The following is a 24,521-nucleotide window of genomic DNA, read 5'->3' as shown; positions in this document are numbered from 1 at the left end:
TTAGGAGGAAAGTATAAAGGAGACATCAGAGGTTGGTTCTTTACGCAGAGAGTTGTGAGAGCATGGAATGCGTTGCCAGCAGCAGTTGTGGAAGCAAGGTCATTGGGGACATTTAAGAGACTCCTGGACATGCATATGGTCACAGAAATTTGAGGGTGCATACATGAGGATCAGTGGTCGGCACAACATCGTGGGCTGAAAGGCCTGTTCTGTGCTGTACTGTTCTATGTTCTATGTTCTAAATGCTGCGCAGGGATATGGCGAAAAGACAGGAGACTGGTATTAGGTAACTATAACGATTCTGTGATTTGTCTGAAAAAAGTTGTTATCTGAATACTGAACTTGGAAATATTTTAAATCATGGCTAGTCCTCTAGATCTCCATTCTCCTGAACAATTTTTTAAAATAATCTGGATATGTCCAATAGTTACATGAGTTCCAGTTGCATTAAATCTGACGATAAAGTATCAGATGATCTGCTGACAAGATGATCTCCTTCAAGTGGTTAGCGGCTGCCGAGTAAGGAAATATGTTTCTTTTTGTAGCTGATACAAAGTGGTTAGGGTACTCATTAGTAGGAATAGGACTTAAAACCTGGCTACTTTAGACACAGTGGTAAATCTATTGCTTTTATTCACTTGTCAAAAGTAAATCCTGACTGAATGACTGCATTCACTAAATATCTAATTGCTGGATGACGGTGGCGATTAAAGATGAGGGTGGAGATGGTAGATTTTGAAATATGAGCTGTAAGCCCGAGGCAAATGCAAAATGCTGAAGATGTTTTAAATCTGCAATAAAAACAGAAAATGCTGAGGATGTTCAATAGCTAGGTTTCTTCTAATTTCTCAAGCCAGTGCATGGAATGCCACGATCTCTAAGTGGCAGAGCCTGGAGAAACTGGAAATGAATGTTACATTATGTCAGTCAGCATCCATAGACCCTCAGAGTAGAGCTTAGAAATAAAAAGTAGTTGAATCTTGAATACAGTGCTTGAGAGTGTAATTGAGGCAGGTTGACAAGGCTGTGTTTGTTGTTGTCATTCTGGTGCCTAGGCCTGTCCAGTGGCCTCTGTGTTTTCCACAGACGCTGCCTGTCTTGCTGAGTGTTTCTAAGGTTTACCTGATCTTTAATTCCATTGTTGATTGACAAAAAAACTGACCTTGTAATCCCCCTTCACAAAGTATCTTCTGAATGAAGTGATTACATTAACATAAACAAGACTCCTGATTTTATGGCTTCACGTGCTACTTTAACTAAATGTTGAGTGTACTTTTTGATCAGAGCCATCAAACGTTAGTTTTAAGAAATATTCAGATGTGACTGTAAGTTGGAAATGGCAATTCCCAAATGACTGTTGTGAAGTAAACCTTGAACAAACAATTACTTTAGTGCAGTCGTTACTCTATTCTTGTTCATGCAGATTGTTCTAGAAAGGCAATGGAGATAATTAACTTTCCAAAACCCCTTACTTAAAAGTCAAGAAATTAAAACTTGAGCCAGCTGATCAGGTCCAAAGGACATGTTTTTAAACAGTTTGTCAGATAATTATTAAATCATTCCTTCATATTTCAATTTCCAAAAGTAATCTTAAAAGTAATCATAATAGACCATGAAACAATGATTGATGTGATAGGAAAAGGTTTAATTTTACTTTACCCGAATAATATTCTTGTTTTAATCTGCTAAGTGACCAAAACCATATGTTAAACAACTATTGCTTCCAACAGTATTTGGAAAACTGGGCTGAACAATATACTGAGGGAAGTCCTTTAATCTTTCTTCATATTTGCACGAGATTTAAAAGGCAGTTAAAATTTAGTTTAGAGCTAAAGCAGCAAAGTAATAAGGCGTAACTGATTTATTAAGGAGTCAACAGAGAATTATTTCCATACATCTGTTTTAACCATGCAGAGTTGCTCATTGAAAATTAACCAAAAACAATGAATTACAACATAATGCTTTTGCTTCAGGGAACTTTTTGAAACCAGGTTGGACTCAAAAGGATGTCAGTTTCTTCCCAGGAAATAGATAGGGTATTTTGTTTGAAAAAGTGCAACCCAATTCTTAAGTAGGTCAGGCTGCAAGAATAAAATGGTCATTGTGTACTAATTGACACCCTTACTCAAAATAATCGAGGGAATGAGCATTAGTGTTGAAAGTGGTATTATTGTGAGAGAATTAGATATTTATTTAATGTTGGACATGAACCCATGCATTTCAAGTAAGGGGCAACGCATTTCATTTTAGAATGAAGATGTAATCAAATTTCCAGGAATTGATCTGCTCTTCAACATTGAAACCATGAGTGTCTGGTGCATGTGTAACAATAGCAATGTTAGCTGTTTGTGTTTTTTTGCTATAGAACTTCTCTGAATATTTTTCCATATATTGAGTGACTGCCCTTCTCACGCTGAGATCTCATAGGTGGTGTTCTGGCTGACTGGGTCCGATCTTCACTGAGTCATAAAGTCTTCCGGTTGCACAGCCGAAGTGGACAGCTGGAGGTACTCGTGGATGGCACCTACTTCATCTATAGTCAGGTAGAAGTGAGTACGGTCTTGTCCCTAATGACTAGCTGCTGGGACGTGCTGGGGTGGTTGCTGCTTGGTTTCTGTTATCCATCTGTCAAAATCAGCAGTTTCTAATAAATGATGAACTACTGTCAATTCAGAACAAATAAATCAAATTCTGTCATTCTGCACAAACACACCAACTTTGAAACAATCACCATTGTTATGTCTCACAACAATTTCCACTGTGATACACACAACCAGCCCATGCTTGCAAATCTCAGAATATGATGTCTAACATTACACAATTGGACTTGATAAACAATCCCAAGTTTGCAAAGAATTATACTAGCAACCAATTTAAGATTATCAGTTGGGATTATATCGTAGCTCACTTTGCTAGCTAGAAGCTACATATATTTATAATCCGGGAAATACCATCTCCAGGAAAATTGTACATCTCTAAGATCAAACTTGGTCAGATATAGCAAATCAAAGGGTATAATCAAGACAAGAGAACAAAATAGTAAGATGGGAAATTAAAGTATTGGAATGACAGGAAGGAACAGGAGGAATAAAGCTAAGTAAACACTGACAATCAAGACGAGATATTACAAAGAAAACAAAAAAGTAAAGTTAAAGGCTCTGTATCTGAATGTGCATAACATTTACAACAAAGTAAATGATTTGATAGCACACATTGAAGTAAGCAAATGTGATCTGACAGCCGTTACAGAGATGTGGTGTATGGTGACAAGAATTAATTCCTGATTATTGACATTCAACAAGAATGCTGAGCAATGGCAGAGGATGTAACTGTTTATCAAGGATAACATTTGCACACTAGTTAGAAATGTCTCAGCTCAACAGATTTAAAAGTAGAATTGGCTTGAGTGAAGCTAAGGAATATTAGAGGAAGGAAGTCACTAGAGTGAGTAATCAATAGGCTCCCTTACAGTAGCTACAATATAGGCTGAACTATGCAATCAAAATATTATGTACTGTGTGAAAGGGTCAGCAACAATATAGGTGACTATAATGTACATACCAACTAGAAAATTGGATTGGCACGAGTAAACTGGGTAAGTGTTCATATTTGCCATTGTCAGATCAGCCATGAGCTTTTCAAATGGTTTAGTGGTATTATTGCTGATCTGTTAATCCAGCGACCAAACTAATGCTCTAGCACCCTGGTTCAAATCCTGCCACAGCAGATGGTTCACTAATGTCTTTGAAGGAAGGAAACTCCTATCCTTACCTGGTCTGGCTTATATGTGACTCCAGACCCACAGCAACGTATTTGACAATGTAACTGGCCTCTAGGAAATAAATGTGATTCATCTTGCGAATGAATGAAAAAAGTGTTTTCAAGACAGTTTCTTAGAGCAACAGTTTTCAGCACCAACTATAGAGCAAGATATGTTAGTTTGGTTATTGTGGAAGGTGACAGGATTAATTAGTGATGGCAGAGTAAAGGAACTGACCATAATTATGGTTAAAATTTCTGTTCAGTTTGAATGAGAGAAGATTGGGTCTAAGACCAAGATTTTAAATATAAATAAGTGCAACTGTGTTGGTGTGTAAACTGAGCTAGCTGAACTGAACTGGAATACTAGGGAAAGGGATAGGTCAATAAGGAGGCATAGCGGAGTTTTAAGGGGATAACTCAGAATGCTCATAATAAATGTATTCTGACTATGAAGTAAATTTCTAAGCAGACGACCCACTATCTGTGGTTAACTAAAGAAGTTAACAAAAGCATCAAACTTAATCAAAAAAGGGACAACTATACAAGAATGAGTGGAAGATCAGATGACTAGACATCATATAAAGGACAGCAGAGAATTTCTAAAAGGTTACACAGAAGAATGAAATTAATGCTCAAGAAGATAGAAGCTAGAAATGTAAATTGGATAACAAGAGTTTATGCAGATATTTAAAAGGAAAAGAGTAGGTAAAGTAAGTGTTGCTCCTCTAGAGATTGAGAATGGAGAGTTAATAGTGGATCAAAAGGAAATGGCTGAACAAATATTTTGCTTCTGTCTACATTTTGTATTCTTATGGATGCAATTTCTAATATCCAACTATTCTTCACCTGCTCTTGAAGGGATGTCTTTCTACTAAATTTTTAGTAATTCCTTTTAATAAAAACATATATTAGCTTTTGTTTCCATTTTTGTCCATTGTGTTTATGGTCTTACAAAAGCAAATATTGCAGATGCTGGAAATCTGTGAAAACAGAAAATGCTGGAAATACTCAGCAGGTTCAGCAACTTCTATGGAGAGGGATAGTGCTAACATATTAGGTTGATGATGACCCTTCAACAGAACTGAGAAAAGATTTGAAATGTTAAATCTGTTTTTCTCTGCAGTTGCTGCCAGTCCGTACAAATGGTCTCCCCATTCATATTTTGCAACCTTTACGAATAAGGGTGGACTTCTCCATCAGTACTTTTTTTTGTATTACTTGTAACCTTAAGAATATTCAGTTTCCATCCTTTTTCCCCCCAACAATAGCCTACATTCATATGTCCATTATTAACAGAGTAAAATGTCCAATGGGACATAAATGTTATCAAATAAGATACAATACTAAGCTTCATAAGCAGATAGTAGAGCAGGTGACGAAAAGCTGATAGAAGTTAGATTGAGATAATTCCTTAAGGTTAGTGTTAGTGTTAGAGAGAGATAGAGAGTTTTAAGGAGTGAATTCCAGAGCTTAGAACCAAAGGCACAACTGCCAGTTGTGCAGTGATCACAACCGGAGACTCTTCCCTGCTGTTATTAGATTTCTGAGTGGGCTTCTGAAACTTCAAATCAAATATTGATCTTCCTTTTGTGAATCATTTTCACACCCATAACTTTGTATTCCTCGCTCTGTTCAATCACCCTATGATCTTTGTATGTTATGATCTGACGGTACTTCACACAACACAAAACGTTTCACTGTACTTAGGTACATGCAACAATAATAAATCAAATCAAATCAAAGATGCTTTAGAGGCTGGAGCTGGAGGAGTGCTGAGGAGTGGTTTTGGGGGGTTTACAGAGATAGACGGAGGCAGGGCTCATGCATTGATTTGAAAACGAGGATAAAAAAATTTCAAGTGAAGCTTTGTTTCACTGGAAGCCAGTGTAGATCAGCGATGGTTAGAAACAACTAGTTACAGGCAACAGTCACTTCGGATGGATCTGTTTTAAAAGTGCTTGCCTTGAGTTATTGAATTGGTACCACAGGCAATCAACAAGAAGCAGCAAAATACTGGGTTTCCATTCAGTACTCTGCAGTTTAAGAGATTTTAAATTTATTATTAATTGCAGCCTGTGAAATTGTTTCTTGGAAACAGATGGTCAGTCAGCAGCTTGACAATCTACTTCAATAGTCAGTTTCCCCCCTGTTCATATTATGTTTAAAGCAAGCCATGCAGCATTGTTATGGAACAGGTGGGACTTGAGCTTGGTCATTACAACTCAGAGATAGGGAAACTTCCACCATGTCACGAGAGCCCTTTTCCTCCCTGTTCACTTACTCGTCACCTTATTGGCATCAGCTGCAGACCATCTCCCAGATTGTGCAAGCAAATTGATTCATCTAGTTTGCATTCCTTTTAAAAAAAATAGTCTGAGTTTTCCCCATGTGTCTGTGTTTTCTATATTATAACCAAGTTCAGAAGGGTTCTTCTGGCACAGTGGTAGTATCCCTATTTTGAACTTGAACATCTGGCTTCAAATCACACTCATTCCTGCAATCTGTCATAACATGACCAACCAGGTAGATTAAAAGTTCAGGAATGAATGCTAACCAGACTCAGTGGACTTTGGAGTATTTTAGAATTAATTTCTGACAACTAATATTTTGCATTTGAACTTTGAGGGTGTTTTTTAATCCCACAACTTGCAACTAAGAAAAAGACATAAATTTTAGAAAGTAATAGTTAATTTTGAATGCTTCCCTTACTGCATTTTCCCATGATTAATTGTCTTCCTATTCTGAGGATGTTAACTCTTGAGAGCCAGGGGTTTTAACTCCTAATGATTGTAATTCACATGTGAACAAGTTGGTAGACTGCAGGGTATATTCACGTATGCACTTTTAGCATTGATAATTTGATAATGACCTGATGTGGGCTGACCACTTTCCACATCCTGTGGTTGCTGAGGCCAAGTATTGGCCTCTGGTTGAGATCAGGAGTTTTACTGTTTTGTAATGATCAGGTACTCACTGGATAGACAAAGCGAGTCAATTAAGCTTCTCGCTGTTTCAACATTTTTAGTATCTTCCTTTATTTATATGCAATGTAATCTGAGCAACCATATAAAATAGAGATAAATGTGCACAAATCAATGTATAAATGAAATCCTGCATTGATGTGATGCTTCTTCTGAATTTAGGATAACCCAAAGCACTTTGCAAGAGGATTACCTATGATTTATATTCCCAATCATGGGCTGCAAGGTAGCAATGTTAGTTTCCATTTCCATTTTCCCTTCCAAATGAAATGATGATTAGCCACCTTTTTGAACTGTCGCAGTCCATGTACAGTTGGTAAAGCTCAGACAGTTATTTATAGTGAGCTTTGATACTGAGTAATAGTCAGAGAGCAGCTAAGACATTGCTGGATCTGATTACAAATTTAGGCCAGACAAGGTAAAGATGGCAGATTTTCTTTCCAAGAGGACATTGGGAAATTGGATAGCTTTTTATAATAATCCAGTAGTCTCATCTTCATCATGACTGACATGAGTTTATAAGTCTGGTAACAGGTCCATTATGCTAACAGCACGGTGGCTTAGTGGTTAGCACTGCTGCCTCACAGCGCTCAGGACCCGGGTTTGATTCCCACCTTGGGCAACTGTCTATCTGGAGTTTTCAAATTCTCCTCGTGTCTGCATGGGTTTCCTCCAGGTGCTCTGATTTCCTCCCACAATCCAAAGATATGCAGATTAGGTGAATTGGCGATGCTGAATTGCCCATAGTGTTAGGTGCATTAGTCAGGGGTAAATGTTGGGAAATAGGGCTGGGTGGGTTATTCTTCAGAGGGTCGGTGTGGACTTGTTGAGCCGAAGGGCCTGTTTCCATACTGTAGGTAATCTAATCTAACACAGAAATGCAGCCACTGTTGCTTAGATTGGCAGCTAGTTTGCATACAGTAAATCTCAAAAACAACACATGTAGTGATCAAATTGATTGTGAATTAGCTCAAATATATGATCAATTCATTGTGTGCTTTGTTGAGGATGGAACATTGACCAGTGCACCAACATGATTCTCTGCACTTGAGTGCTACCATGGAACTTTGTGAACCACCTGTTCTAAAATGCAGTGCACCTGACAATCAAAACTAAGTGAGATATCATTTTACATAATGTGCTCAAGTCTAAGGTGCAACTTGAATCCATTGGTTTCGTGGTGAATGTTTTACCAGTTTGAAAATGGCACAATATAGATTAGTAATGCCTTAAGACAGTAATGAAGAATCAATTATGTTTGACATATGTAAGAGATGAAATTGATACAAATAAATTCCATCGTTTTCTGAAGGAAGTAGTATGACTAAATCAGCACTTTTCATTAGGATAGTACATTCACAAGAAAGACCAGCATTAATTCAATGGCAAATCACATCTCTAATCATGAATAAATTCTTTTGGAGTTGCAAGCATTATTGTTGTTAAGGACGGCAAAATATAATTCCTAGAAAAACTGTAAAAGAGCATATGACTCAGATGGCTTCCAAAAATTATCTTTTCTCAAGCTGCACTTGTTTTGTTGGAAAGCACAGAGAGACAGAGCTCATGTTTGTTTTATATCAAAAGCAGATGCCTCCTGAATGAGTGATAGCTGGTGATGAAAATCGTGCAACTAATAGGAAACAACATCCAACTCATTACCGCACTGATCTGGGAATAATATTGATCTTTGACTCCATCAGAGGCTGGACATAATCCGGAAGTATGTTTAACATCTTCAAAAGGATCAAAATAATCCCCAATAGATAAATTTAGCGTAACACAAGCTGTACTTTGCTGAACATATTTGTTCTTTAAATCAACTTTTGAAAGATGGTAGAGCGCCCCTTTGTTCAACTCCTGATGAATGGGAGTCGCAGGAATGAATTGACCAACTATCAGTTTTAGGATTCCATGTCAAATTTCCTGATGGGGTAACAGAGTTGACCTTTCTTTTAATCATTTTTAAAAGCAAGTACACAAAAGAATAAGGCAGCTTTTTAATAAATAAAAATGCCAGCTATTCAGATACATTCCTAAACTACAATATGGCCTGACGATTAAAAATTTCCTGGCCCATTTACCAAAGGTCTTGAATGTGGTCTGAGACAACAATTAGTTATTACTTTCGAGACTCAACATGGATCGAAGACCCCAAACATTGAATTCTGTCCTCCAGTGAGATTTAATTTTTGCCAAATGTTATGATCCCAGCTGATGGTGATACTGGATAGGTAAGATCCCAAAGTAAAATATAGCTTATGAGACCACAGATTTAATTTTCAGTATTTTCTTGCTATCATGGTTAGCCACTGTCATATCCACAAGAGGTTGCCAATGTTCTTTTAACAAAGAAGATCAAAGTTAATTACAAAGAAATGTTTGAAGTTGTCTTAGTACAGGCATCGGAAATAAAGATTCAGCACTTAGAGTGAGAGTCATAGCACAGAAACAGACCTTTTGGTCCAACTCGTCCATGCCGACCAGATATCTTAAATTAATCTGGTCCCATTTAGCAGCACTTGGCCCATATCCCTCTAAACCCTTCCTATTCATGTGCCCATCCAGATACCTTTTAAATATTGTAATTGTACCTAACCACAATCTTCTCTATACTGAAACTGCTGTGAATATCCACATTTAATCCCTCTTTAAAGTCCAGTGGACACGTCTGTACTTGCCTTCTTTCTGGCAAACCTCTGCTTTCAGTTCAATCATAAAAACAATGACTGCAGATGCTGGAAGATCACAGCAGTTCAGGCAGCATCCAAGGAGCAGCGAAATCGATGTTTCGGGCAAAAGCCCTTTGATGAAGGGCTTTTGTCCGAAACGTCAATTTCGCTGCTCCTTGGATGCTGCCTGAACTGCTGTGATCTTCCAGCGCCACTAATCCAGAATTTCAGTTCAATGGTGTCTTTTGTTGATGTTTCTTTCTGAGAGCCCGATGAAAACCTCTAACACAGCTCATTTATTTCTCAACATGGATTTCTTTAACTTCTGTTTCACAGCTTTCAGTTTCTGGAATTTTTTATCCTTGACATTAAACCATTTAGAATGTCTGTTTGGCCCAATCTGCTTTGGAACCTGCCAAGCAATTAGCATCTTTGCTGCCATAGACCTGATCTGATGGAAGCCTGCATACCCACTGAAATGAACAGGAATGCTCATTAACCCTCTCCGTGCGATACTCCCTTTCTAATGGAGACTGTTTCTGTTTCTGTCTCTCTGCATCAGACAACATCTTGTTGCTGGGCAGTGGCCCAATTTTATTGTCTATAATAAAGTTTTGTTAACTTAAGCACTGGAGTGATTTGAACAACCTCATTTAAACCCATTGAACCAAATTTTCATATACCGACCATCACTTACGGAACTCAAAGATGAGATTAAGTCCTCCCTTAGAAATTAGACTTAAATGTTGTGCTGTTCACTTTAGACCTCAAATTTCCATGTAATAATAATAACATACCATAAATCTTCATCTCACAAATGCTAATTCATATGTTAGTTTCATGTATTTTGCAGTTAGAATTATGTTTTTGTCTGCCATTGGCACTCTGGAAAGATGATTTACTATAAACACAACCGCTCTCTTTGCCTTCTGTTGGATGACACCCTTACTATGTAATTTCTTCCACCTTCCAATCTATTTTTGATCCTTCCTTTTGGTTCAATTTGATATTGTGCTCCTTTTCAACAGAATAACACCAATCACATTTCTACATCTCTTCAGTAAGGAATAATATTTGTTTCAAAAGATTAACCCTTTGTCCACAGATGCTGCCAGAACTGTTAAGTGTCCAATATTTTCTGTTCATGTTTCAAATTTCCAACATCCATAGTATTAGGAGTATTTGTTAGGAGTTAAGTATTCAACTTCATTAAATTGTTCTACAGAGACTGGAAAATGATGAATAAATAGCTGCTTCATGCAATTGTGAATATGAGAAATCTGGGTCCCTTTAAGGGTGAACCAGAACAATTCCAGAATTGCTTCAGAGCAGATGAGGCTCCTTGGACTTTGTATTCAAGAGCTCAGTTCTTGTAACTTGTTCTCTGGGTGATGGGTAAATTTGATGATGAGTTTATTAACAAAGCAACAAAGATCCAGTTTCTAGTAGTGAGATTCTGAACAGGGAGAGGATCCATAAGGGCAAGGTAGTAACTAGTTTGTGCCAAACTACAATGAACCAGTTGTAAATCTCTGAAAATCTTTTGCTGCCTAATTCAACATATGGATACTGGCCTGTTACACAACAATAGTCTAAAATGTTGTTGTGGAAAAGGTTTTGCACAAGGTGAAACATATGGAGTGACACTTCTTTTTAATTTAAACAACTACTGAAATTTTAATGTCAGTTATAAGTTAGGCACACATACACGAAGGGAGAAATACAAACATTGAAAGCAAGAAGGTATATTTCTTGGGATTGATTGGATCCTCTTGAAAAATTGAAATCACTACATTCTGGAACTCCCTTGACAAAAATATACTCCAGTCTCCTCAATGGTATAAAAAATAAGTGCACTATTGTATTGTCTCCTATACTCTCAGTCAATGCTAATAGTTGACTCCAACTAAGACAGCTCAGTTAACGTACATATTCTACATCAGGAAGGGAATGGAAATAGGAAGGATGTCCCATCTGGGAAGTGACTCTGGCATAGCGAAGTAGATCGCAACTCAATTCAGTTTAGAATTCTTTACCTGGCTTGTCATTGTCAACTGTATCTGCATGTCCTTCAACCACACACCCTTGACACTGACTCTCCACACTAAGCCTCTCAGTGATGGATTATTCTGACCCTGCTTAGTAGGTTGCAGATAAAACCTGTATTTTTGTTTTTAGTGAATACAGAACCATAGTTGATGAGTATTACTGGCATGCACTACCTGGTCAAAATACTACGCTGGCAGAAACCCAACAGGGTAGATATCTGCTCAGTTAACCTGCCCCATTTCACTGCCTATGATTGTGGTCTGTGAGAGAGTGGAGGTCTGGGTTAAGATGCAGTATTCTGAACAGCCACATAAAGTTTGTGAAGTCCCCCTCCTGTGGGACCATCCCAAAAGGCTCCAACATCCCACACTGTCACTATGAATATTTTAAAGAGATTTCTCACTGGAATACAGCTCCCTAGTTAATATATCTAAAACAATTTTGTCAAAAACAAAGATATATGGTTATGCCATCAATGCTTTTAAGAGTGTAGGACTGGATAAAGATCACAAAGAGTTGCTGGCAACTAAACAGAACTTCTGTTTATGTAGAAACACAGGCTTTTTGTGGTTACTCCTCAAATATTTCTGACACCAATTGTTCTTACAGATGTCCAGGCATGATCTTCACACATTGTGTCTGTTCCCAGTGCAGCTGTTGGTTAGTCCTGTCTTGCAGAAACCTTGTAAACAATAAATAGAGGTTGCAATACTTGTTCAAAGTGTGAATGCTTGCTTGGTAAGATGTTTGTGGTATCCATTACAAATTCATATAAAGGTTATTAGTGTCGTGTAGCAGAAATACTGTGGCACACAGAATATACTCCACAAAACAGTTAATACCTTCAGGATTTCCCAACCTTTCTCATCTCCTTCAGCCCGACAATACTGTGAGATTTCAGCACCCCTGTCTTTCTGGTCACAAACATCCTAGGTGCCTAGGTCCAAAGCTCTGGAATTCCTACTCTAAGACCCTCTGACTCACTTTCCTCCCTTAAGACTCTGCTTAAAGCCTAACTCTTAGGCCAAGCTTTTGATCAGCTGACTTAATGTCCCATTTCATTTGATAACTCTTCACTGGGGAGCCATTGAATGTTCTGTTATGTTAAAGTCATTACATAAATGAAAAGTCAAAAATGTTTTGGCAGTGTGGCGCTGGAAAAGCACAGCAGGTCAGGCAGCATCCCAGGAGCAGGAGAATCGACGTTTCGGGCTTAAGCCCTTCATCGGGAATGCTGAAGGACTTATGCCTGACTTCCTATGCCTTTCCAGCACCACATTCTCCACTCTGATCTCCAGCGTCTGCAGTCTTCACTTTCTCCTTTGAGATCTTATGGTATGCTTTCTGTGATAACAGTAGAACATAAAAAAAGCACAGATTTAAAACAAAAGATGGGGGATGAAGATAATTTTCTTATAAATTGCAAACAATATTATAGCTCAGCTGGCTGCTGACGCATACCTTTGAGCCAAGAAATCATTAGTCTGACAGAAGAAGCCTTGAAGGAAGAACAGGGAAAGTGTGCTGTGTTGACACTGACCACTGTATTTGTCTGCAGCAGTAGATGAGATGGTGAGAAACTACACTGTTTAAAATGAAAACAGCAACAGCAGAGAATGTTGGCAAACTTTGCAAAGATTAAGCTTGGAACTAAACAAGAAAGAAACAAATTTATGCCTAGCTGATCTCCATACACTGTTTGATCTTTTTGTGATCTGTTTTTCATAACATATCTGTGTCATTTGGATTTATGGTTTAAGAGTTTGCTGTAAAATAGTCAGAGCTCAGGCTAATGTTTATTTTAGTATGACTTTAAGTTCAATACACGCACCATTTGATCTGGCAAAATTTGCACACAATGTATGGAGATCAAAAATGTCAGATTCTCTCGGATGCAAAGGGTTAGCACTTGGCAACACTCAAGTGATTCACTTGTAGGTTGATACTCGCAGTTTTTCTGATCTGCTCTTAGTATTCCTCAATGCTCCTCATATTCCTGAGCTCCTGTGAATGACCTCCCAAGGATTTACCAGCATAAGGCACAACTGCATTTGGAGCAGTGTACCAGGTGAGAAAAGGATTGGCAAGGAGACGAAATAATAGTAGGCAGATGTATTTACATTTTTTCAAACTTCTCATGAAAGATATTTGACAGAGGTTTGAAAATATGCTTTTCTGTGTTGCCATTAGATTTTCAAAGGGATGTGTGCCAATAGAGAGAGCAATTCTGAACCTGATGAAGTTCGTAGAGAAAAAAAAATGTTAAACTGTAGTTTTCCCAAATTTAACATAATTTTCAGACCTTTGAGCAAAGGAACATGAAGAGGAAGGTCCAGGGGCGAAGGGGTTTAGGAAAGGTACTCTGAAGAGTAAGGTAAAGGACAAACTTTGATGACAGAGCATTCAATGGCCTTGACCTCCCACTCTGAAGTTCTGTTCCCTAGGAGAGGGGAGTTCAAAACTAGGGGCCATATTTTTAACGTCATTAGATTCCCTACAGTATCGAAACAGGCCCTTTAGCCCAACAAGTCCATACCGACCCTCTGAAGAGTAACCCAGCCAGGCCCATTCCCCTACCCTATATTTACCCCTGATTAATGCACCTAATACTATGAGCAATTTAGCATGGCCAATTTAACCTCACCATCACATCTTTGGATGTGCTGGTTGGGTGAAGTAGCCATGCTAAAGTGAGAAGAGAAAGGGTTAAAAGTGACCTGAGGGACAACACGTGAGGGTGGTTCATGCATAGAATGAACTGTCAGTGGTAGTTGCAGGTACAGTTACAACGTTTAAAACACATTTGGACAGGTACATGAATAGGAGGGGTTTGGCGAGGGCTGAGCCAAACGCAGACAAGTGGGTTTAGTTTAGTTGGGAAAATTGATCGGTATGGGCAAGTTGGTCCGAAGGGTCTGTTTCCGTGCTGTATGACTCTATACCTCCTAAACTCCTACTAAGTTTCCAAACATCCATCTTTTTGTTCAAACTTCTGATGTCTTTCCTACCACAACTCAGCGTCCACTTCTCCATCAATTTTCTGTTGATGCCTTCAAGACATTGTTTCCTTGTGTGCTGGCCACCATCTTACAGCAAGTTGTGTTTGGTCTTTGAGCTACTGATGGGAACATATAGCATTGAAAATAAGGTGGTCAATTTTCTCTCTCTGTTCTGCCCTGACATGTGCTGCCTATTGTCTGTCCTTCTCCCTTTTTTATAAAGTGCCATTGTTTTGAGTTTTTTTTCCTCCAAAGTTCCAAAACAATGCAACAGCATATAAAACAGTAATTACTGCTCCTGGAATTTGAGGAAATCACCTCCAACACCTAAAATACCTCTATAAAGGAGCAGCCTGTTACAGCCAGATGTTAAAAGGCATCTGGATGGGTATATGAATAGGAAGGGTTTGGAGGAATATGGGTCGGGTGCTGGTAGGTGGGACTAGATTGGGTACTCCATCTTGGATTACCTAGAAGCCAATGTGGATTGATAAGGGCAGATCGGTAGATGTGATCTATATGGACTTCAGTAAGGTGTTCGACAAGGTTCCCCATGGGAGACTGGTTACCAAGGTTAGATCTCTTGGAATGCAGGGAAAACTAGCCATTTGGATACAGAACTGGCTCGAAGGTAGAAGAGAGAGGGTGGTGGTGGAGGGTTGTTTTTCAGACTGGAGACATGTGACCAGTGGAGTGCCACAAAGATCAGTGCTGGGTCCACAACTTTTCGTCATTTATAGAAGTGATTTGGGTGTGAGCATAAGAGGTATAGTTAGTAAGTTTACAGATGACACCAAAATTGGAAGTGTAGTGGACAGTGAAGAAGGTGACCTCAGATTACAATGGGATCTTGACCAGATGGGCCAATGGGATGAGAAGTGGCAGGTGGAGTTTAATTTAGATAAATGTGAGGTGTTGCATTTTGGAAAAACAGGTCTTAACAGGACTTATACACTTAATGGTAAGGTTCTGAGGAGTGTTACTGAACAAAGAGACCTTGGAGTGCAGGTTCATAGTTCCTTGAAAGTAGAGGTGCAGGTAGATAGGATAGTGAAGAAGGCATTTGGTATGCTTTGCTTTATTGGTCAGAGTATTGAGTACAGGAGTTGGGAGGTCATGTTGCGGCTGTACAGGACATTGGTTAGGCCACTTTTTGAATATTGTGTGCAATTCTGGTCTCCTTCCTTTCAGAAGGATATTGTGAAACATGAAAGGATTCAGAAAAGATTTACGAGGATGTTCCCAGGATTAGAGGATTTGAGCTATAGAGAGAGGCTTAACAGGCTGGGGCTGTTTTCTCTGGAGCGTTGGAGGCTGAGGGGTGACCTTATAGAGGTTTACAAAATTATGAGGGGCGTGGATAGGGTAAATAGACAAAGTCTCTTCCCTGGCTTGGGGGAGTCCAGAACCAGAGGGCATAGGTTTAGGGTGAGAGGCGAAAGATAGAAAAGAGACCTTTGGGATAACGTTTTCACACAGAGGGTGGTACGTGTATGGAATGAGCTGCCAGAGGAAGTGGTGAAAGCTGGTACGAATGCAGCAGTTAAAAGGCATCTGGATGGATATATGATTAGGAAGGGTTTCGAAGGATATGGGCTGGGTGCTGACAGGTGGATTGGGATACCTGGTTGGCATGGGCGAGTTGGACTTAAGGGTGTGTTTCCGTGTTGTACATCTCTATGACTCTAATTTTATGAAAAAATGGTGAAAATAGGATTTTTTAAATTGTGTGACTCTGATTTTGGTATGGTTTAGTGTTGAGGTACAAGTTAGGTGTACTGGAACTTTAAGGGTGATTGGTACCGTGAATGTACCAAGTTGTATATTACTGTTCTAAAGATTTAAAACCTAGATGAGGATGCTGGTGTGTTATATGCACTAAGCATTCATAAGTGAAGTGATTGATTGCCATCTCTGAACTGAACTGCACAGAGTTGCTATGTCTTTGAACCTACTTCAGTCATGTTACCTGACCTTGGACAGCTTCATGACCTGTTCCCAGATTATGGAAAGTGTTGCTTTACCACAAAGAAAAGAATGCTACACTTAAAAAAAACCCAATAAAATTGAGTGAAAAATGCTCCGTTCTTAGGCTCTGACATGATTCAGTTTGGAAAGCACACTGTTTGGAGAGAAACAAACATCAAACTTCCTAAAAAAATCCTTTGCCATCCGTGCTTCCTAATGGCCAAAATTGGGAAGAAATTTGCTGCTTGTTTTGAAGATGTTTTAACTAACCCCTAGTTGCAGGTGAGTTTTACAGTAGTAATCAGACTGCTTTTAAGAATAGTGAGCAAGGACATTGCATTTCAGCATTTTCTATTGAGAAAGGATTAACTTGCATCGAAATGGATTTCCAGCCAGCAAGTGCAAAATGTTTCTGAAAGATTATCTCTTCTCTCTGAGTGGGATAACTGCTTGGAAACCACATGCTTGCCTTCTTGAATGAATCAGAAATCAGATGGTCCACTTAAGGGGAACCAAGTTCTTTCTTTTCAGTTTAGATGAATTTCTGGGTAGTTGGTTTCTTTGCTTTCCTCATTTAAGGTGGTTCTTGTTAAATGTGGTTATGTACAGAGCTGATAAATTCAGCATGTTTTTGTTAATAATACTGCTTTTATTTCACTCAACACAGGACATCCAACACTCTCTACAATTTCCCGAGATCGCACTGCATTTATGGAACATAGCTATGCATTTTCCTCAGCTACTGAAGCAGATAATTTCCATTCTTCTCTGAAGCATCTTCAAAAATATAATATTATTTGTAGTGGACTAGAAAGGGGATTTTAGACAAGAAAAAAATATAACAAATGAGAAGGCGTAAATGTTGGCTGAGTACACAAAGTATTCACATTTTATTTTTCATATTTTAGGTTTACTACATTAACTTCACGGATTTCGCAAGTCACGAGGTGCTGGTGGATGATAAGCCATTCTTACAATGCACACGTAGCATTGAGAACCGCAAGTCAAAATTCAATACTTGCTACACTGCAGGAGTCTGCCTACTCAAGGCGAGGCAGAAGATCACAGTCAAAATGACATACGAAGATACGGTCGTTAACATGAGTCAACACACAACCTTCTTTGGAGCAGTGCGACTAAGTGACTCTCCATAGAATGGGATCCGTGGGACTGCAGAGTGCATGGGAAAAGAAAAACTGACAAGAAAGTACCCTGAAAGAAATCACCTAAGGATGAAATTGGAGTGCAGTGTTTAGGTGGAGGGGTAAAGAGTTAAAGACCAAAGGGAGTTTGGAGCAGAATTTCTTTTATTTACCCAAATCAAATAGTTTCCTGTTTTCCTGACATGCACTTGTGTGAATAAGCATAATTTACTTTGAGTTGTATTTGGAAGTCAGCAGGACGTGCACAAGTTCTGTCACCCTTGTAGCAAACTCTGTCGTCTGTTTCTCTTGATGAGTTTAGCACTGCATTACTAACCAGTTGGATTCCTGTAGTCCCTCTGGTCCCCAGGAGGGTGGCATAATGCAAATTATTCAACTGACATTGATGTTGCAGCTTTTGGTTCATTTTGCAAGCATGATGGATATGCAAACTGAAGGGAGGGAAGTGAGATACTCTTCATATGGATAAGAGAGAAACAATAATATCTTATCTTCTGAGCAACCCCGACATGTGGCCAGAAATGTGGAAGAAACATTTGAAAACTGAAACTTAGAGCAAATGCATTAAAATTCTGCATGAATGAGGATAATAACTGTTTATGGGAGTGCAATTGAGGTTTGTCATGCAGATTCTGCATTTTGAAATACCCTCCTGCTTGCAGTTTTGCACCATTTCACATAAGCATTTCTTTTCTTATAATAGATTTAAATTTGAGGAGCATTAATTCAAGAGTCTGATTAGTGAGAAAATGATCAGCCCTGAAGTTTTCTGTGCAAAGATGGAATTGTTTTAAAATACATTAGGACAGATTCTCAGCTTACTATTTGGATATGCAAATCAGGATGGGCACCTAAGCAACCATACCAGTTTACTTCCCTCATTATTCATTCATTGGCTGCCAGCATTGGCATGGATCTGTTTTTATTGCCCATCCCTAACTGGCTTGGAAAAAAAACTAATATTCACACAATACCAGGTTATAGCCCAATTGGTTTATTTGGAAGCTTTCAGAGAGTTGCTCCCTTGTCGGGTAGCAGGTGGAGCAGGATCATAGGATCAATTTATAAAGCTTGCACTTTCAAATAAACCTGTTGGACTATTACCAGGTGTTGTGTGATTTTTAACTTTGACCATCCTGGTCCAAGACCGGCTTCTCCACATCATGGCCTCCACACCTTTTTTAGCCTCTGCAGTCGCTGAGGTGCAGAGATACCAAAGGTGCAATTTGGAACGATGTTTCAGGATTTTGGCTCAGCGATACGGAAGGAGCAATAGTGTAATTCCAAGTAAGGATGATGTAATACTTCAAGGTGAACTTACAGGTGGTGATGTCCCCATGCTTACACTGTCCTTTTCCTTCATCTGAGTTGTTCTTGTAACCACAGTGTTTATATAACTGGTTAATACCATTAAACATCAAATGCTAATGGCTAGATTTTCTCTCATTAGGATTGATCATTAACTGGTACTTGTATGGCAGAAATTTACTTGATTCAGGAGTCATAAGTTATCCAGGTCTTGCTGAATTTGTTTTATGGAAATGCTGGTGTAGGACTGGGTTGGACAAAGTTAGAAGTCCCAACAGGTTATGGTCCCAACAGGTTTATTTGAAATCACAAGGTTTATTTGAAATCACAAGCTTTCAGAGCTTAGCCCCTTCATCAGGTGATGACTTGACTATAATCTGGTGTCCTGTGACTTCTAACTTACTGAATTTGGGCCTAGACTGCTTCAGTATCTGAGGAGTCCCAAATGGTGTGGAACATTGTGCAACCACCTGTGAACATCTCTACTTCTGACCTTATGATGAAGAGAAGATTGTTGATGAAGCAGCTCAAGATGGTTGGGGCTGGGAAATTACCCTGTGAAACACCTGAAGCGATGTCCTGGTGCTGAGATTATTGACTCATACCACTATAATCAGCTTCTAATTTGTTTGGTATGACTGCGACCAGCACAGAGTTTTCCCCCTATTTCCCATTGACTCTAATTTTGCTGGAGTCCTCAATGCCACACTCAGTTAAATGCTGCCTTGATGTCGAATGCAGTCATTCTCAACTCCCTCGTTGAATTCAGCTCTTTTGTCCACGTTTGAACGAAAGCTGTAATGAAGTCAGGAACTGAGTGGACCTGGTGGAACCCAAACTGGGTGATACCGAGCAAGTTTTTCCTTTGTAGGTGCTTCTTGACAGGAATGTTGATGACGCCTTCCATAATTTTGCTGGATAGACTGACCGGGTGATAATTGGCCTGCTTTTTATGCCATACCAGGGCAATTTTCCACATTGTTGGGTAGGTACCAGTATTTTAACTATACTGGAACATCTTGGCTAGGGGCATGCTTAGCTCTGAGATGCAAGTCGTCAGTATTGCTATCAGAATGTTGTCAGGATCCTAACCTTTGCAGGATTGTTGTCGGTTGTTTCATGATAGCACATTATTATCAGTGGCTGAGGGCTCACATCGGTGATGCTGGAGATCTCAAAGTAGAGGCCAAGGTGGCTCATTCATGTCAGCACTTCATTGAGTCATGGAGTCATACAGCAAGGAAATAGATGCTTTGTCCAACTCTTCCATGCTGATCAAGTTTTCCAAATTAAACTAGTCCAATTTGCCTGCATTTGACCCATATCCCTCTAAACCTTTTCTGTTTATCTACCTATCCAGTTTTTTTTAAAAAATGTTGTAAGTGTACCTGCACCTATCACTTCCTCTGGCAGTTCATTCCACATACAAACCACCCTCTGTGTGAAAACGTTGGCCCTCAGGTCCCTTTTAAATCTTTATCCTCTCATCTTAAAATTATGCCCTCTCGTTTTGAATTCTTCCACCCAGGGAAAAGACCTTTGCTATTAACCTTAACTATGCCCCAGATGATTTCATAAACCTCTTGTTTCAGTCTTATCTTTTGCATTGATATACTTGTCTGGGGATACTACTGTGTGCCTGGGGATATTTGTGGTGTCTTCCCTCCGGTGAGTTGTTCAGTTGTCTGAAATAACAGCACAGAAGCTGGTATCCTGTCACCAAGTCCCCCTTTATTTTCATGTTCACTGTACATGGGCTGTGACCAGCCAGCTCAGAATCTAGACTGAGGAGACCTTCTGAATCTCCTATGTCAGCCAGGGCTCTTTGATTGGCCCAGTTTAACAACCCTAATCAAGGATCTCATAGTCAATGGGATCCATCTGGTCATGGTTCCACTAACTACATTGTTCATCACCATTAGTAACTGGATCTGACTGGTTGATTGGGAGATCACATAGCCCTGTCTATTGCTTGCTGCTTACAATGTTAGGAACACAAGTGTTTTATCTTTAGCAAGTTGACACCTCATTTTTTGGTATCCTTTGTGCTGCTCCTGGCATACCATCCTGCACTCCTCACTGAACCAGGGTTGATCTCCTGGTTTTATGGGAATGGTAGAATGGAGGTTTGTTAAGTCATGTGGTTAAAATTTATGGTTGAATGCCATTCTGCTGCTATTGATGGCCCACAGTGCCTCATGAATGCCCACTCTTGAATTGCTAGATCTGTTCAAAATCTATCCCACATCGCATGGTAATGGTTCCATCCCCAACACCATGGAGTTTATCATTAATGGGAAGTCAGGACACCTTCTCCACAAGGACTGTGACATGGCCACTCTCCTGATCATGTCATGGACAGATGTATCTGCATCACGCAGATTGATAGGATGAGGTCAAGTAGATGTTTCCCTCTTATTGATCCAGATATCACAAGCTGTATCATAACCTTGTCAGTTTAAGACCTCAGAACAACAAAATTACCTGTGTAACGTGGAGTCATGAGAAGGCCGTTATCAGCTTGCAGCTTGTTGGTTCCCTCACCACAGACCCAGCTTTGTCTTTTAGGATTCAGCACCTTCAGCAGCAGAGATGTTCCAGAGTCACCTTAGCGATTGACATTGAAGACGTGTTGCCCCTGAGTGCTTCCTCCAAGTGGTGTTCATTCTGGAGGATCACTAATTCATTAGCTTCAGGGGATGGGGGTGGGGGAGTTAATACTTAAACACCAAGCTGAAACTCTTGCCCCTGTGTGATATCATTCTTGTACCAAGCTTCCATTATAACTATGCAAAAGATGGCTTTCCTTGCAGCTACTAGAGGAGGGGGTCTGCGAGTATACGCAGTGGACTTAAGGGATTCCTGAATATGGAATGTCAATCTTGGCAGGATGAGTGCTTTACATTTACTTTGAGAGAAACGCAATAGGTAATGGTTTGTCAGACACTTTGCTGGTGGGTACGAAACTGACTGCATACTTGGTCTTGTGTATCGGCCTACATGACTAGAAACAGGGTAATTTGTTCAGTTTGTATGTAGCATGGAATGGTTCACTATATTAACCCAGATTTTGAGTTAACACAGCAAGGGTGTTTGCCACTGCCCTCAAAACAAAACTGACCGCAAAGTTTTTAGTTGGTTCCAGAGAGCAGGGTTCCTCTGTGCTTACACACCTTTGCCCTCTTCTAGAGGTGATTTAGGGTATCCAGGACCTAAACAGGCTGATCAACCAATCAGATTTAAGTATTTTATGTACAGCAAAGCCAAGAGTAAAAATGAGAGCATATTTATCACATTGTCATACAGCACAGAAACAGAGTGTTTGGTCCAACTAGTCCATGCCGATCATGTTCCCAAACTAAACTAGTTCCATTTGCCTGCATTTGGTCCATTTCCCTCCAAACCTTTTCTTATTCATAAACCGATACAAATGTCTTTTAAACATTGCAACTGTACCTGCATCCACCTCTTCTGGCAGTTAATTCCACATACCAACCACTCTGTGCAAAAGATCCCTCAGGTCCTCTTTAAATCTTTTTCCTCTCACCTTAAAAATACACCCCAAGTTTTGAACTCCCCTTTACATTGAAAGCATTGTACAGGAAGTAAAACATAAATTAGAACTCTTGCACAAGTTTTAGAAAGAAATATAAAAATCTGAAAAAAAATACTTAAAATATCTATCATTCTTAAAGTTCTGAGGGAATTTGACATCAGTTATAAATGTTGCAAGTTAAGTTGATGACAAACATATGATTTACCACTTATTCTATCTCAAACCTGCTGACAGTTTACCCTGTATCTTTGACAGGAGCTTTAGGGCTCTCTGGATTTAACTGCTCATGTGAAAACGGCAGAAATTGCTTCAAGTTTTGCACGATCGTGCCAATGAATACTGACAGCCTTGCTATTGTCACCACTGCAAATTTCCCACCACTAACTGGGGTTTAGACAGTTTAGAAATGAGAAGCAGAGAGAGAATATGCTGAATGACCTCAGTGAGACAGGCAGCTTCTTCTGGGAGAATATAAAACAATACTCTGACGAATATTCTGGATCTTTTTTACTGGTAGGGAATTGTTGTTTGGATAAATAATCTCCCAATATAACTGTGATGATTTGGAGGTGCTGGTGTTGGAGTGGAGTGTACAAAGTTAAAAGTCACACAACATCAGGTTATAGTCCAACAGGTTTATTTGGAAGCACTAGTTTTTGGAGCGCTGCTCCTTCATCAGGGTAAAAGAGCAGGCACGCTGAAAGCTAGTGCTGTCAAATAAATCAGTTGGAACATAATTGCATTATTTCAATAACAGAAATTGCTGGGAAAATTCAGCTGGTCTGGCAGCATCTGTGGAGAGAAAGCAGAGGTAATATTTTGGGTCCAGTGACCCTAGTTTAGCAGTGTCACTTCTTGTACCCACAATGTTTTGATTTTGTTTTTGCATTATTGCAATATTTGTTCTGGCAACATTTTCACAGTCATTTTATCAATTGCAGAATCCATAAACTCTGATCACTAAGCCATCATTTCACCTGGGATCAGGTTTCAAATCTAGTCTGGGCTCAGAAGAAGGTTTGGATTATATATGGCTTCAATATTAAATGGATTTAGGAATAGTCTTTATCTAGTTTCTAGTGATCATGGCAAAACTAACCTCAAATTCAAACCTAAATTTGTCTACCTTGTTAGGAGAGAGTTAATGTGAATGGTGGAAAAATGTAATATTGAAGCAGTAAATACCCTGCGGATGCAGTTAAAGTGTAATCTTGGAACCAAGTGAAAAAACTCCATCTCAAGCAGTTCCTGACCTGGGGATGCTGTCCACATCAAAAATTTCATTGACAAACATCTTTCGCTTATGAATTATTGGCATGCGAGTGCCAGAAGGAGTTTCTTCTCTCACTAAACCCTGTACAGTTTTGTGAGATTTTCTGCAATGTTAGTTGACACTCTAATGGTGTAAAGTTATGCATGTACAACTACATAAGCAACTTCTAATTCCCTCGCAGACATTTAAATGAAAAGCTGTTGTGACTCCAGCTTTGGACCGGTTAAGTAGTTGGCTTGAAACCAGCGATTATATTAAGGTCCCATGATAATTTTGCACTCCATTAGGAAAAAAAATTATTCCTACTTGACATTTTCAAAACTAGCATTAGTGCAGGTGAATTAAAGTGCAATAATTCACCCTTATTGCAAAAAACATGTGTTCTAAAAAATACATTGGTGATAGAGTATCTTCATTATCATTCTATCATATTAGCATTCATGCCATGCTTGAATCCTGTTAAGTCTTTAACTTGTCTGGAGTCACAATATTGGATTAGTTAATCACAGAACTGCTATGATGCACAAGGAAGCTATTCTACTGATCATGCCTGCACTGATCACCTAGTTTCTGAGAATGAGAATATAGATTTTTTTTTACAGTTTTAGGATGTCTGGAGTCTGGTGCAGTCTGAATGCACAAACATTCCCCTGCCTGGAACATGTTCACATAGTCACTCCTGATGTTTGGGAAGTGGCATATTGCAATGAAATGATCAAAGGCAAAAACTAGTGAGACAATCCCATATCAAATCAGTACTGTGTCAGGCCATGATGGAGATAAAAATAAG

The 24,521-nt window shown here is 39.3% G+C and overlaps 1 protein-coding gene across 1 annotated transcript in view; it reads left to right on the top strand.

The window, feature by feature from the left end:
- Positions 1-18,703, top strand: part of eda (ectodysplasin A) — a 265,839-nt gene extending 247,136 nt beyond the window's left edge. Inside the window, exons 7-8 of the mRNA XM_043705039.1 lie at positions 2,428-2,549; positions 17,340-18,703. Of these exons, the coding sequence (XP_043560974.1) occupies positions 2,428-2,549; positions 17,340-17,585 (368 nt within the window). The 3' untranslated portion in view covers positions 17,586-18,703. The remainder of the gene's footprint in view (positions 1-2,427; positions 2,550-17,339) is intronic.
- The last annotated feature ends 5,818 nt before the right edge of the window (positions 18,704-24,521 follow it).

The sequence above is a fragment of the Chiloscyllium plagiosum genome, chromosome 15 (genome assembly GCF_004010195.1).
Source record: "Chiloscyllium plagiosum isolate BGI_BamShark_2017 chromosome 15, ASM401019v2, whole genome shotgun sequence".
NCBI classification, from domain to species: domain Eukaryota; kingdom Metazoa; phylum Chordata; class Chondrichthyes; order Orectolobiformes; family Hemiscylliidae; genus Chiloscyllium; species Chiloscyllium plagiosum.
This window is presented reverse-complemented; position numbering and strand designations above follow the sequence as displayed.